The sequence below is a fragment of the Centropristis striata genome, chromosome 4, assembly GCF_030273125.1.
Source record: "Centropristis striata isolate RG_2023a ecotype Rhode Island chromosome 4, C.striata_1.0, whole genome shotgun sequence".
Taxonomy (NCBI): Eukaryota; Metazoa; Chordata; class Actinopteri; order Perciformes; family Serranidae; genus Centropristis; species Centropristis striata.
In genome coordinates, this window is record NC_081520.1 from 5,682,570 (window position 1) to 5,698,316 (window position 15,747).

The 15,747-nt window shown below is 36.8% G+C and overlaps 1 protein-coding gene across 1 annotated transcript in view; it reads right to left on the reverse strand.

Annotated features, from left to right (window-relative positions):
- Positions 1–15,747, reverse strand: part of acsl3a (acyl-CoA synthetase long chain family member 3a) — a 66,201-nt gene that overhangs the window by 24,199 nt on the left and 26,255 nt on the right. Inside the window, exons 4-6 of the mRNA XM_059330703.1 lie at positions 9,880–9,989; positions 7,083–7,221; positions 2,803–2,953 (exon numbers count right to left, since the gene is read on the reverse strand). Of these exons, the coding sequence (XP_059186686.1) occupies positions 2,803–2,953; positions 7,083–7,221; positions 9,880–9,989 (400 nt within the window). The remainder of the gene's footprint in view (positions 1–2,802; positions 2,954–7,082; positions 7,222–9,879; positions 9,990–15,747) is intronic.

The window sequence follows — 15,747 nt, forward strand, 5'->3', positions numbered from 1 at the left end:
ACCATGCTATGCTAAATACTCGGCTAAATACTCGGCTAAATATTCGGCATTCGAGGACATACCATGCTATGCTAAATATTCGGTTTTTGGTTTGCTAAGCCTAGCATGAAGAAAGGAACTTGTCTTCACAGCCTGTCTCTCTCCAAGGGTACCAAAAATGTCCCTACAATTCAGGTTTATTCCCCCAAACTACACCTGGTGAGTCAGACTACTTCATATTTAGCGAGAGTGGTATCAATATTTTTTTTATCAAACTCTTGGTAAGACAGTGAATACTGATTTTTTTTTGTGGCAATGCAGTTTCTGATTTGGTACCTTGAGGAAATAAAACATTTCATTTTTTTCAGTTGTTAACATGAGCAACCACACAGGAACTATAAAAACAGTCCAAATTTGACAAATTATGTTTAAAATCAGGAACTATCTATTGAAGAAACTAGACAACAAGTTTGACAAACATTGTTGGAAATATGCTGCATGTTAACTCTCAGAAATAATGTGCTGAATTTGTACCCTTGGGGGTACAACAGCTTGTTACTGCCTCTTATAGTCAGGCGGCTTAGGACCAGATTTAAGAAGAATGGGGACACGCCGGAAAAAAGCACCAAATTTTTTCCACATGCTCTCTATCACCATAGGTTTCAATTTTTGGTAGGAGCCACTTCATCAAGATTGCGGATAGGAGATGGCAGCCATATAAAGTCTATGAGAACCAATATATCTTCCAAGCCACTTAGAAGGTCAATCTGAGTGTCAAAATCTAAATTGTCTGGGTCAAAAAATAATTTAAAGCTATTGAGAATATCACTAGATGACTCACTGTAAATAATTTGTTGATCAAGATCTGACATGAGATGAAAGCGTTCCCTTGATTTTTTTGAGCAGTGTACATTGCAGCTAATCCGCACTCTCCCATGAACATAGACTCCAAACATTTTCAGCTCAGGATTCCTGCTGCAGCACTTGAAGACCTACCAGTCTGGGTGAAAATGAACATATCTGATCAAATAATCATCTAGTGATATTCTCAATAGCTTTAAATGATTTCTTGACCCAGAAAATGTAGATTTTGACACCAAGATTGACGTTCGAAGTGGCTTGGAAGATATAGCGTTTCTCATAGACTTTATATGGCTGCCATTTCCGATCCACAATCATGATGAAGTGGCTCCTGCCAAAAATTGAAATTTATGGTGATGGAGAGCATGTGGAAAAAATTTGGTGCTTTTGTCTGGCGTGTCCTCTTTATTTGGCTAAGCCGCCTGACTACTAGGTATCCTTGACATTGGCACGGAAAGATATGTGTACCCCATTTGGCCCTCAAAAAGGTTCAGAAATGATCGGAAATAGGGGTTAGCGTAAGCCTATAGGAGGAGGAGTCAGTTTCTAGCCAATGTCAACAGTGTCACCACGCCTTAACCCATAAGAACCCAGAGCCAGTTATCCTTAAAGGAAAATTATGGAGGATATACAATAGAACAAGTGGACCACATAGAACACATTTATGATGTTTTAAAAAAAGACACTATCCCTAAAAGTCAAAGATCTGTGATGTGACATAAACGTTACATTGGGCGTTTATGGTATTTACGTTTCTGATATTTCTTATTTTAAAATTTTAAAAACGTAGTCACATTTTCTGTTTACAGAAACACAAATTTGGCTTTTTCTTTGCATTTCCACAACATTTATCAAAATTGTGCCATTAATAGCTGTTTGACAACAAATTATTTTTCAGATTTGTTTATAACAAAAATAATAATAAATCAATAATGAATAAAAACAAATAACCATTTGCTTATTTTTTGCATCTCCATAACGTATATCAAAATTGTGACTTTAATTTGTTCAGGAAATATGGTCAGAACAAGTTAAATGCAATACAGGACACCCTATAAATGGATTTGAATTGTTAAATGGGTTTAAACTTAGCCTCATAACAAAAAATAAACTTTTTATAATTAGCTACATTTTCACATTTCTGTTTCCAGTCACAGCCATATTTTGGAAAAGTCACTTCTTGTCAAAGTCACATGACCACCACACCAGGGTGTTGAGTATGTGTCGCTTAGGGATTTAATGACTTAAGGTGAAGCATGAAGCTGAATATGGGAGATTCTAGAAGATTTAAAGTGTTTGTTGAACCTGGTCTCACAGAAATCCGTGAAACAGCCACGGATTTTGCTTAACTCAAAATCCGTGGAATAGCCATGGAATCGCTCAAATTTCCGTGAAACTGACACGGATTTCGCTACAATGCAAGTTAAAGACAGTCATATCCCGTGGCCATCCCATTGATATTTTTTCCTATTGGTTTGTTCCAAGTCACGTGACTTTCAAGGTTCCGGCAGTCAGAACAAAAAACATGGCGGACAGTTCTCTTATTTTTAGTGAAAAAATTTATATTTTGATTTTGTTTCTGCATAAAAATGGATTTTGATCACATTTCTAGCGAGAAATATATGTTTTATTTTCTAAATATTCACTCAGTGAATGTACATAATCACTTTGTGGTGAAGATCTCGCCAGAAACTTGCATTCAAACTTCATTAACTTGCATTGTAGCGAAATCCGTGTCAGTTTCACGGAAATTTGAGCGATTCCGTGGCTATTCCATTTGAGTTAAGCGAAATCCGTAGCTATTTCACGGATTTCTGTGAGACCATGTTGGAACGTTACACTGGTGTCACCATGGGTTCTTATGGGTTAAAATACAGTCTTACTACACTAGATGTCTCTCATGCATATATCACATTTCCAAGAGTAACATATGGATGTTTAGATAGGAGTTAGTTTTCCTACCACAGGTTGGGTATCCGCGCAGCCATGCCTGCGATGCCCGCGATGATGTTGCTGTGTGAGATCATGACTCCTTTCGGTATGCCTGTTGATCCACTGGTGTACATGATGACTGCGATGTCTGAAGGCAGCGGCGGCTTACGCTCACGTGCTGCTGCAATGTGAAAATGAAAACACACAAACATGCACAAACACACACATGAGCTGAATACAACACAAGTGCATTACACTGTGATTTGTGTACACACTGCAAAAAAGGTGTCTAAAAACAAGATAAAACACTAAATCTGAGGGAAATAATCTTGCTGCATGGACAGATAATTTCACTTGACAAGATTCCTTAAATTAAGATTGTTAAATCTAGAAATAAGCATGTTGTACACTTAAAATAATAACTCTTAAAACAAGATAGATTAAAGCTGCAAGCAGTGATGAACTGGCCCGAGCAGAGTGCACTGCAAATTATTTGTTTCTTAGCAAGACAAAATTTTTTTTTTATAGATTTAGAAGTGTTACATAATTTATCTTGTTTTAAGAGTTAATTTCTTATTTTAAGTGTTCAACATGCTTATTTCTAGTTTTAACAATTTTAATTTAAGAAATCTTGTCAAGTGAAATTATATGTCCATGCAGCAAAATCATTTCCCTCAGATTCAGTGTTTTATCTTGTTTTTAGACACACTTTTTTTGCAGTTTATTGCATTTATATATTTACTGACCACACACAAAACACACACACACATTCTAGGAAAATAAATAATAAGCATCTCTGTCTGTTCTGTGTGTGCAGGATAAACATCATTAATAAATGAGAATGCAGTGGGTGTCAAAGGCCAAGGAAATATTTAAAAGTGTGTGTAATTCAATAGAGGCTGTGTAAAGGTTCAAACACATGGATGGAAAATAGTCAGCTGTGATATTAAACAATCAGGCCCGTCTTGGCACACTGAGGAGTTTGTGTCTGACTGTGTGAGCCAAAAACACCAACTTTCATCTTTCACCCATCTCACTCTCCTGCAAGTCTTCTTTTTTTCCCCCTGCCTTGTATACGTTCCTCTTCTCTTTATGCCACTTTCTTTATCCCTTGTATTCCTCAGTCTTTCCTCTTTAATTCTTCTTCATTTTCTATCTTCAGGATTGGAAATAAGGACTTTAACTGTATGCATATTTGGCAGACACTACATATCTCCTGTTAATCCAGCCCTGGCTGTCAGCAGAGCATGTCTGTATGTGCAAAATGGGTTTAGGGGTGCAGGAGGTGGTGCAAACTCTAAAGGCCCAGGTTATTCTTGAAACTAACTAGTTCATCATCCAACCTCATCTTAAAAATTCCTTAAAAATTCCTGCAATCAGAAACGTACAAATAGCAATAACAGTACACACTTTCGGACAGTCCGTTCGTACATATGAGATTACGACAGAAGTAGTTATAAAACAAATGAAATAAATAGAGCAAGAACGTTCAAACCCTGGTTCCTTTACTTTCCTAATCCACAGTGTATATGATCTACAATATGTGATGTTTCCAATCGCCAGCAGGGGGCGACTCCACTGGCTGCAAAAAGAAGTCAGACTGGAAGTCTTTTGAAAATGACTTCTCACATGATTTATTTCCTCAGTAAACATTTTCCTAATGTGTTTATGGTCTTGATGAATTCAAGTCTTCTTCAATCCAGTCTTCTTTTGTAAATTAAAATCCCATTTATAGTAAAACTGCGGAGCCCCTTAAGGGACAGAAAAAATGTATTATACTTTTGCGAGATCTCACAAAATTTTCATTTAAATTGATGTACTTCCGGGTCACTTTGGCCCATAGAGACTGTAAAGACAATGATGGAGAGCATTCACCAAGAGCTGAAGTCCGGACGCGTAGCCAGTAATGGGCCTATAGTATGTAAAAAAAAAATGATACTTTTGTGATATCTTTAGTATAATTTTTCTTTTTTTTTAACTTTAATTTTTTTTTCTTTCAATGTCCCTTAAGGGGCTCCGTATAAAAAAGACAAGAAAGCATGGTATTTTTTTTTTAGTACACTGACATTTTGGCCACCAGAAAACATGGGATGCTATGTAAAATGTAAATAAAAACATGCAACTTTAATGCAATTTAATTTATGTCACAAAGGATTCACAAATGATTCAGTTTTATTTATGTTTTAGACTAACTTTTTTGTAATCAGTGTAACACTAAAAAACATTTTAAGGCGTTGGCTGTTTATTTGGCTCCTTGCTGACCAAGAAAGCTGGTGCTACCTGACATCTTAGCTCCAAATATGTTCACTTCTGGGTCCAAGATAGTAACATGGTGACGGCCTAAATACCAATCTCAAAACGGCAGTCCACAAACCAAAAGGTCACGGTGGCTGCTTTAAAAAAGAACAAAAAACAGTCTATGGTCTGAATGTGGCCTTTAGGGAGAGCCTGAAAATGTCTTCCCTTTTTTTCCCAGGATTCATTAAGCATGAAGTTACACAGTTGATGGACTGTTTGCATCATTGCCTGTGAGTGGGCGAGATTTACAATCAAGACCTCAAATCAAGACAGAGAACTGTTTGCCAAATGTTTGATGAACTGAAGGAATGCACAACGAGCAGATGGTTGAAAAGAGTCACATGTCTGGATGACAGGGTGCAGAGTGATGATGCCTCACGGGGATTCAACTCTGAATAAATAAGCATACTTTAAATTAATTTAAAGAGGGAATGGTTTGCATTGTGTGGAAGAAAGACAGAACTAATACATCCGAGTGCAGCAGACTCTGAAAAATAAACAGAAAGGATGATAACGGGAGGCATATAGGACACGAGAGTCACAAGGGGATCGCCTTTCTTCTTCCTCTTTCCTCTTCCTCGGACCCCAGGCGTGTAGGAGTGTGCGCTCTGAGAGTTGATGTCATGTGAAGTTAACAGTGCTGTGTGTAAACATGACCCTCCCCTATATCCCAGTGCTCCATCCTCCCTACTTAAAACCTACTTCCTTCCCTCTTTATCTGCACATGACACTACCAGCTTCTCTTGTTTTGGGTCAGTGAGTTCAAGGGGGCCACAATAAAAGGCGGAGACCTTTCCTCCTCCATCAAATCCGTTAATTGAATAAGCGTTGTATCGACCTTAATCTGACACAGATGTGAGCACTTCCTTATTCACATGACCTAATGGGACTGATACCAATCCGCCCCCAAGAAAAACCCACCATGGCCATCCCTTTAAGAGCGGGACTATCTGTTACTGACCTTCTAAGCTGCTAAAACAACAGAAATGCACGTTACGACACACATGGGTCAAGCTTTAAGGAAGTTTAAGTTTAAGGAAGGCAGTTTAAGGAATGCAGTAGTGGAATGTAACTAAGTACATTTCTCCAAGTACAATTTTTAAGGTACTTTACTTGAGTATTTTCATTTTATTTAACTTTATACTTCTACTTCACTAAATTTTGAGGCAAATATTGCACTTTTTTACATTTAGCTGCCAGCTATAGTTACTTTTCATGTCAAGATTTAGCATAAAAACATGAATTTCATCAATTTAAACATTTAACATCAATTTAAAGCAGGGATGGGCAACTTAAATGCTGGAGGGGGCCACAATGTTTCATGGACACTACCACAGGGCCACATATAGGACAAGCAAATCTTAAGCAACAAAAATATTGTTTATTTTAGTTCAAGTCCAACAGACCACTGCAATTTTTGCCATTAAGTGTAGCAATAGCAGATTTAGAAATATAGTACATTTCAGAAGTTCAGGTAGCCTATAGGTAGGTAGACCTTCTGTAAACTATAATACTTTGGTTTTTGAAGTAAAACACAATCCACACTAGCTACCACACTAGCCGCTAGCTGCTATATGTTTAGCATTGAGGTGATACTTGAGGCTGGATGTGCTGCGGTGATATGTGAATTCCTTGTTGCATAGCAACACAACCATGCTCTTATCGACGCTTCCATCCGTTGGTTTTTAGTAACTAAATGTCCCATCATCCACGGGGCCAACCAAAGGTCTCATCAGCTTCTTCCTTCATGTTCACTGTGGTTTGTTGTTGTCTGAACTCATGAACGCTAGTTGGTGCTCCAGTATAATCGGTCCGCCTGAAACTCATCCAGTGAGAAACGTTCCGCGGTGCAAAAATAAGTGCGATTAAAATGCGTAAATTTTTTTAACGCGTTAATTTTTGTGCAATTAATTAATCTTAATTAACGCGTTAAAGTCCCGGTCCTATTTATAATATTTAATTTGAGTCTTTGAGATCAGAAGTGCTTAAATATTTCTTCTCTTGAAGCTTACCGTTCTCAGGCTTCACCCCAAGCTTCTGAACAGCTTCCATGTTGTGCACGCTGATGCCACGTGGATAGCCGGGCCATGAGGTTGGTGTGTCGTCCACTACGATGATATGCTGCAGCCTTGGAACTTCAATTAGAATAGCCTTGAAACACACACACACAATAATGTAAGCAAGAACACAAATATGACAAGAATCCACATGCCGAGTACACATTAGCACATGATGGAAACCAGGTTAGTTCTTAGACAAGTAACTAAAAAAACCATGCACAGCGTGAGAGAGAGCAGACGAGCTGTGTTTATTCCACCTAGATAAAAGGGGAGATTCATTCCCAGAGAAGTAACATCCAGCATAGGCACTATATTTTATTTTCATTTATTTCTCTATGGTGACACACTCCGCCTCTCCTTCCCCTTAATCAGCTCTGCCCCACACTGCAAAAAAGCCAACTTGTATTTTTTGGCCTAAAACAGTGATTTAAGTTGGTAAAACTTGGAAATATAAATTACTGACATTTGGGGCAATAATGTAAGTTAGCACAACAAAGGAAGCCAGTTGTCTGCTCAAAAACAAGTTGGTGAGTTGTTGTTACTTATATCTTTAAGTTGGGGTTCACAACAAGGGACAATAGTTCTGCTGACTCTTATTTCTTTGTTGTGAAATTTAGTCATTAGCGAAAGCTAGCAGCTAACTGATGCTAGCGACTAACTGATGCTAGCGGCGCTGCTTGTTACAGCTACAAGAGTAGCCATTAGCGTATCAATGCTAACTCAAAATTGTGGTCACAACATTAGCTGACATTCATAGTGGCGTTACAATTGTGCCAGAGAAATTCAGAGTTGAGCAAACTCAAAAACAAAAATTAAAATATTTAGTTTAATTGTCCAACTTAAAATTTTATATTTATAAGTTTGTTGCCTTGAAATTTTGAGTTCACCCAACTTTTCTTTTTTTGCAGTGCAACAGCTTACATTCTCTCACATCCTGATGGATGAACTTGATGGTGTTAACTTGTTATCATTCTGCCCCTGTTTATTGAAAATTGGGGGTTGAGGCAAGTGGATGTTTAGGGGGAGATAGCAGGTGAAGAATAAATGCCATATAGAAGTGGACATCATCCTTAAAGCTGTTAACCTGATGATTAATTTGAGATGCAGCTGTTTGTCAAGTTGTTCTGATCATAAAAACGAAAAAAAATGATTTAATAAATAAATTAATCAATTTATTGAACCTATAAAGGTGTTTCAGGGTTCAGAACATTAATGTTTGGCATTTGAAGTCCATTTCAATGCTCAACTGTGTCCCATAATAAATATATAAAATAAAATATATAAAAACCCTCCAGAATATTACATCAATATGTCAAGACCTTTGGAACAATATATAAAAATCCATGCTGTGATTTAGTTTCAATTTTTTTTTTTGAGATTTCTGTATTTTCAGCGATTGCATGACGAGCACTGTTGTGCACTGTGTTGCTGAGGAAACTTTTTACTGTCAATATATATATATATTATATATATATATATATATATATATATATATATATATATTCAGAGGATGTGCAGCTTTCCTATGTATATATAATATATATATATATATATAGTTTCTTATCTATGTCCACTTAAAATAGAGAAAATTGGATAACACTTTAGATTAGGGAACACATATTCAACATTAATTAGTTGAAATAAAATAAATAAGTAACAAATAAGTAACATATTGGCTCTTAATTAGTCATTATTAAGTAGCTATTAATCCTTATTCTGCATGGCCTTATTATACAACCAGTAAAGCCATTAACTAAGAGTTTTCCACTCAATAACCTCAGAGTTATTGCTTATTAGTAGTACGTAAGGAAGTTGTTGTATATGAGTTATGATCTTAATATGCTTTACTTTGTATGGACTTTATAAGTCTCTACATAGCGGTGAAGGAAACCATGGAAACGGCAAATAGCCACCTTCTCCAGACCTTTGATGTGACTGGTGGCTCCTTTTGGATGATTGGATGAGGATTGGTAGATTGTAATGTCAATCATTACTCTACACAGTGGGCACTGGTAAACTAACATTGGCGAAAGTGACCCACTTTGTATAATGTAATAATGACTAATTAAGAGCCAATATGTTACTTATTTGCATGCTAATAAGCAATTAATGAATGTGGAATATGTGTTCCCTAATCTAAAGTGTTACTGAAAATTGTAATTTCTCTGATTCCCGACAACGTAGTCTACACTGTAAAAAAATGTTTGTAGAAATGTACAGTAAAACACTGTCAAATTACATCAGGAATGGGGAGTAAAATTAAAAATTGTGTATCACCGTAGTAGGCACTTTTAATTACCGTAAATCAAGGAATAGCACAATATTTACTTTTACTGTCATGAACTGTAGGAAACAACAGTTTTGCTGTAAAAATATAACATTTTCATGTAAAGTTAATGGAGATTTGCCATGATGTGTGAATGAATGACACAATTACCTTAAAAATAACGAGAATATTCAGTCTAAATTAGTTTTTGCTGATATTTAAATTTACAGTAGAAAACCCCCTCACTGTATTTTTTACGGTGAAACTCTGGCAACCACAGCTGCCAGTAATTCACTGTAAATTTAACAGATTATTTTTTTACAGTGTACTTAGCTTTTTGTTCGCATAGAGTTTGTAGACTCAAAATCTCAAAATGTACTATTTTTGATTCTATTACTATTTTACGCTTCCTAAACAGTCACACCTGCACAGACATGAGGACAGATTTGCAGTGTACTGTTGTGTCTTGGTGTGTACTCTCACCTTGAGTCTGGTCTCCAGGAGCTCTCTGCTGGTGATAATGTGGGTGACCTGAGTCTCATTCAGCCCATGAACAATAGCTGGACCTCCCAGTGTGGAGTAAAGTGTGGCCACTGCAACACACAGACATAAAACACAACCACAATTAACCCATAAGAACCCATGGTGACACCCGTGTAACAAGCAATTTAAATCTTCTAAAATCTCCCATATTCAGTTTTATGCTTCACCTTAACTCATTAAATTCCTCAGCAAGACTTCTCCAAAATGTGGCTGTGACTGGAAACAGAAATGTGAAAAAGTAGCTAATTTCAAAAAGCTTATTTTTGTTACGAGGCTAAGTTTAAACCCATTTAACAATTCTAATCTGTTAACAGGGGGTCCTGTATTACATTTAATTTGTTCTGACCAGATTTCCTAAACAAATTAAAGTCACAATTTTGATTTATGTTATGGAGATGCAAACAAAAACGCAAATTGATATTTGTTTTTATTGATTATTGATTAATTATTTTATTTTTTTACTTAAAACCAAATCTGGAAAATGATTTGTTGTTAAACAGCACTATTAATGTCACAATTTTCATAAATGTTGTGGAGATGCAAAGAAAAAGGCAAATTTGTGTCTCTGTAAGCAGAAAATGTGTCTAGTTTTAAAAAAAATAAGAGATATTATAAACATAAATACCATAAACACCCAATGTATCGTATATGTCACATCAAAGATCATTGACATTTAGGGCTAGAATTTAAAAAAACACATCATAAATGTGTTCTATGTGGTCCACTAGGTCTGTGGTATAGCCCCCATCATTTTCCTTTAAGGATAACTGGGTCTGGGTTCTTATGGGTTAAAATTACTGAAATATAAATATTGCTCGGCCCTTATTTCTTTAGTACATTTAAACACCAGTCTTGTAATAAAGTTACATTGGCTAGAATGTCAAGAAAAAACATCTGTAGGGAAAGCGAAAGAAAGAGCGACCTCACTGAACTCCATCCCTTTGGCAATGGTTAAAATAATAGATATTCCCAGCATTGCAGTTTTGTTTTGCTTTTTACCGGCAAACATTAGTTATAAGTCATATTTCTTGGAATATAATGATCTGGCTCGCTGACTTCTTTATCAGTGTGACTTTTTTCCCAAATCTCTGCCAGATGTCTAAGTTAAATTCAAGACAAGTGTCAAGCTATGCCCTGAGATAAAAACTTGAAGGCTTCAAGATCCAGTCTGTGAATAAACTGAGAGTAAGATGTAATAAACTGCAATAACCCTGCCATTAATTCTAACTGATGCCTCTGTTAACCTTAAATGTTCTGTTTGGTGATGACTCTGCTGTAAAATCTCTTGTATGGGACTGTAAAATAATGTATAGGAGTTGATAAATAACAATGACACAACTACACTGCAAAAAAGCCACCTTGTATTTTTTGGCCTAAAACAGTGATTTAAGTTGGTAAAACTTGGAAATATAAATTATTGACATTTAGGGCAATTATGTAAGTTAGCACAACAAAGCAAGCCAGTTGTATGCTCAAAAACAAGATGGTGAGTTGTTGTTACTTATATCTTTAACCCATTGAAGCCTGGAAAGCGGATACGTCGTTTTGTAGTATTTGTTTAAGCTCTCAAATACCTTTTTGAATTTCATTTCTATCTGCTACAGAGGCTGAAAAATCTATTATTTAGTAGAAGAGTTGACACTTTTTTCCAGAATTTTTCCAGAATTTCCAGATAATTAGAGGCTTATTTTAAAATCGCCCAACGATTTTTCAGGCCTCAATGGGTTAAGTTGGGCTTCACAACAAGGGACAATAGTTCTGCCAACTCTTATTTCTTTGTTGTGAAATGCGGGAAAGCTGTGAAATTTGGTCATTAGCAAAAGCTAGCGGCTAACTGATGCTAGCGGCTAACTTATGCTAGCGGCGCTGCTTGTTACAGCTACAAGAGTAGCCATTAGCGCATCAATGCTAGCTCAAAATTGTGGTCGCAACATTAGCTAACATTTCATAGCGGCGTTACAATCGTGCCAATTCAGCACATTGCAGAAGTTAGCAGAAGTAAGGATTAAAAGTTATTACAATGTAAAATTATAAGTTAGTACAACTTACAGTTGAGTTGACAAAAATCTGAATTCAGAGTTGAGCAAACTCAAAAACAAAACTTAAAATATTTAGTTTAATTGTCCAACTTAAAATTTTATAGAAGTTTGTTGCCTTGAAATTTTGAGTTCACCCAACTTTTCTTTTTTTGCAGTGTAATAATAATAATAAATAACATAAATCATGTATTTAAACTCTTAGAGACAAGTATGAAGCATGTGTGAAAATGATTCAAGTACGTGCACTCTGTGTACAACACTCAGTCCATCTGATTTAGCCCCTCCCACACAGTGACATCATAGGGAACCTCAGGAGGCCTCAGCAGCCTCCAGGCCGATGGGACAGAAGCGCTCACAGCCTGATAAGTAGTCTTTTGAGGATACAAACAGTATTGGTATGTGAGGGTGTGTGTGTTATGAGTAAGTGCTTGTGTGTGTGCTTGCATCACTCGTAAGGGTTAGAGTTTTGTTCATATCACATAGTGACCATAGCTCACTAAATTTTGATCATATTTCACAGAAGAGATGGACATCCAAACATCACACTCAAAAAAAAAAAAAAACCATGGGCTGTAACAGCCTCTACTCTTATTGTTTTAGGCTTTTCACAGGATTTTAGAACATGGCTGCACTGCAAAAAAGGTGTCTAAAAACAAGATAAAAACACTAAATCTGAGGGAAATGATCTTGCTGCATGGACAGATAATTTCACTTGACAAGATTTCTTAAATTAAGATTATTAATTTCTTATTTCTTATTGAAATAAGAAATTAAGTCTTAAAACAAGATAAATTAAAGCTGCAAGCAGTGATGAACTGGCCCGAGCAGAGTGCACTGCAAATTATGTGTTTCTTACCAAGATTAAAAAAAAAACCCTCTAGATTTAGAAGCGTTAGATAATTTATCTTGTTTTAAGAGTTAATTTATTAGTTTAAGTGTTCAACATGCTTATTTCTAGATTATTAATAATCTTAATCTTATCTGTCCATGCAGCAAGATCATTTCCCTCAGATTTAGTGTTTTTATCTTGTTTTTAGACAGTGTGCAGGGATTTGTTTCTATTCAGGCACAAGAGCTTTAGTGATGATGGGTTTAAATGGTAAATGGTAAATGGACCTGCACTTATATATCGCTTTTCTAGTCGCTTTGCGACCACTCAAAGCGCTTTACACTACAGACTGCGCTCATTCACCCTTTCACACACACATTCATACTGGTGGCAGAGGCTACCCTAAACGGTCCCACCTGCCACCATTGGGAATTCATTCACACACCGATGAACACAACATCGGGAGCAATTAGGGGTTCAGTATCTTGCTCAAGTTTTGCACTTCGACGTCGTAGGCTGCGACGGTCAGGGACCACCAACCCTTCGGTTAGGGGCCAACCAACTCTACCGATTGAGCCATAGCAGATGATGTTGCCAAAGGTGTTGGATGGTGATGAGATCTCTTTAGTACATTTAAACACCAGTCTTGTAATAAAGTTACATTGGCTATAATGTCAAGAAAAAACATCTGTAGGGAAAGCGAAAGAAAGAGCGACCTCACTGAACTCCATCCCTTTGGCAATGGTTAAAATAATAGATATTCCCAGCATTGCAGTTTTGTTTTTGTTTTGCTTTTTACCAGCAAACATCAGTTATAAGTCATATTTCTTGGAATATAATGATCTGGCTCGCTGACTCCTTTATCAGTGTGCCTTTTTTCCCAAATCTCTGCCAGATGTCTAAATTAAATTCAAGTGTCAAGCTATGCCCTGAGATAAAACTTGAATGATGAGATCAGAGCTCAGTCATGGATGGAATATGAGACAGTGACATGTTAAACTTCTCCTACACAGGAGAAAACACACAGACTTTATAGTTGTTAAGCCTCTTTTTGTAGTTGTTTTGTGTCTCTTTGAGGTCGTTTTGTGCCTATTTGTAGTTGTATTGTGTCACTTTGTATTTGTTTTCTCCTTTTGTAATTATTTCTTTGTCTGTGGATGTTTTGCATTTTGATTTTGATCCTCTTTGTTGTTGTGTTTGTGTCTCTTTATCATACTTTTGTGTTGTTTTGGTCTTTTTGTGGTTGTTTTTTTGTATATGGTAGTTTTGCTATTTTGGAATAGTTTTGTGTCTCTTTTTGGTTGTGCTGTTACACTTTGTAATTGCTTTTTTTAAATTATTATTTATTTGACTGTGGGTGTTTTGCCTTTCTGCAGTAATTTTCTGTCTCTTTGTAGATGTTTCATGTTTATTGGAGAATCCAGTATCTCTCTCTCTATATATATGTAGCTGTTTTTTCCATATCAAAAGTGTAACTGTTAGACAAAAGATTTCTCCTACTTCACTAAAGAAATGGATTTTGCAGTGTATGTGACCTGGAGGCTCCCACAGTACAGTCTTATAAGTTTCACACTGAGCCACGATTTGCTCCAAACTGCTTTAGATGTCACAAATCCTGCTTGTGCTGCATGAACAAGCCTTAAACTACTGAAACCAACCATCAGAAATAAGCAAAGTGAAGCAGCTTTTAACCACTCTGGCGCCCATCTCTGGAACCAGCTTCCAGAGACAATCCAAAATTCTCCATTGCCATTTTCAAAACAAAAGTTAAGACCAAATTCTTTTTGGATGCTTTCTGCAGTTAATGCACATTGTTTTAATGTTTTTATGTTTTATGTCTTTTTTATTCTCTCATTTACTTTTAAACTGCCTCTTTGCTGTTGATGTCCCATGTATATATATCTTTTTTACTTTTTACTTTTATTATTGTTAAATTGTGTATGGTTCCATATTTTTATTTTTATTTTTTCATTGTTTTTGTGTGAAGCAAATTTAATTGCTACGTATGTATGCAATACGCTAAACAAATAAATATGGCTTGCCTTGCCTTAAACTCTTAAAAGTCAGAAAAACTCAGAAAAACATTCAGCCATCAGCTGACTGATGTGAAAACATTATTCTAGTGTCAAAACAAGAAGAGAGAGAGAGAGAGAGAGAGAGAGCGAGAGAGCGAGAGAGCGAGAGAGAGAGAGCGAGAGAGCGAGAGAGAGAGCAAGAGAGAGAGAGAGAGAGAGAGCGAGAGAGAGAGAGAGCGAGAGAGAGAGAGAGCGAGAGAGAGAGAGAGAGCGAGAGAGAGCGAGAGAGAGAGAGCAGAGAGAGAGAGAGAGAGAGAGAGAGAGAGAGAGAGAGAGCGAGAGAGAGCGAGAGAGAGAGAGAGAGCGAGAGAGAGCGAGAGAGAGAGAGTGAGAGAGAGCGAGAGAGAGGGAGAGAGAGAAGGTCTACAACCCCTCGTCCCTGCACTGACACAGACACATGGGTTTATGGGACAGGGCTTAGTGACATCACAGTCTTGCGTCATGGAGCTCCGATACTTCCTGCTCTGCTGTGTGTGTGTGTGAGTGAGCGTGGATGAGGGCCATGACACCTCCAGCCGTGAGATCTAAACACTAGATTGGGCTCCAGCTTGACACACACAGGATCACACAAAACACACTATGAGTCATTTTCATGCAGAAAAGTCCCCCTGCAGGCACATTTTAAAAGGATGGAAGATTATTTTGTGTAGTCCTTTGGAGGTTTGGTCTATTTTTTCCGTTTGAATGGGCCTACTTTTCAGTCTGCCAAAATGTTTAGCATGTTGGTATCATTTTTCAGCAGCATCACCTATATGACCTGATAATTATTTTTCACTTTCATTTACTGGATCAACACTTTGACAAAAACAAACAATATAAAATTGTATTTTGAAACTGATAATTTTTTTACTTTCAGAACACAATC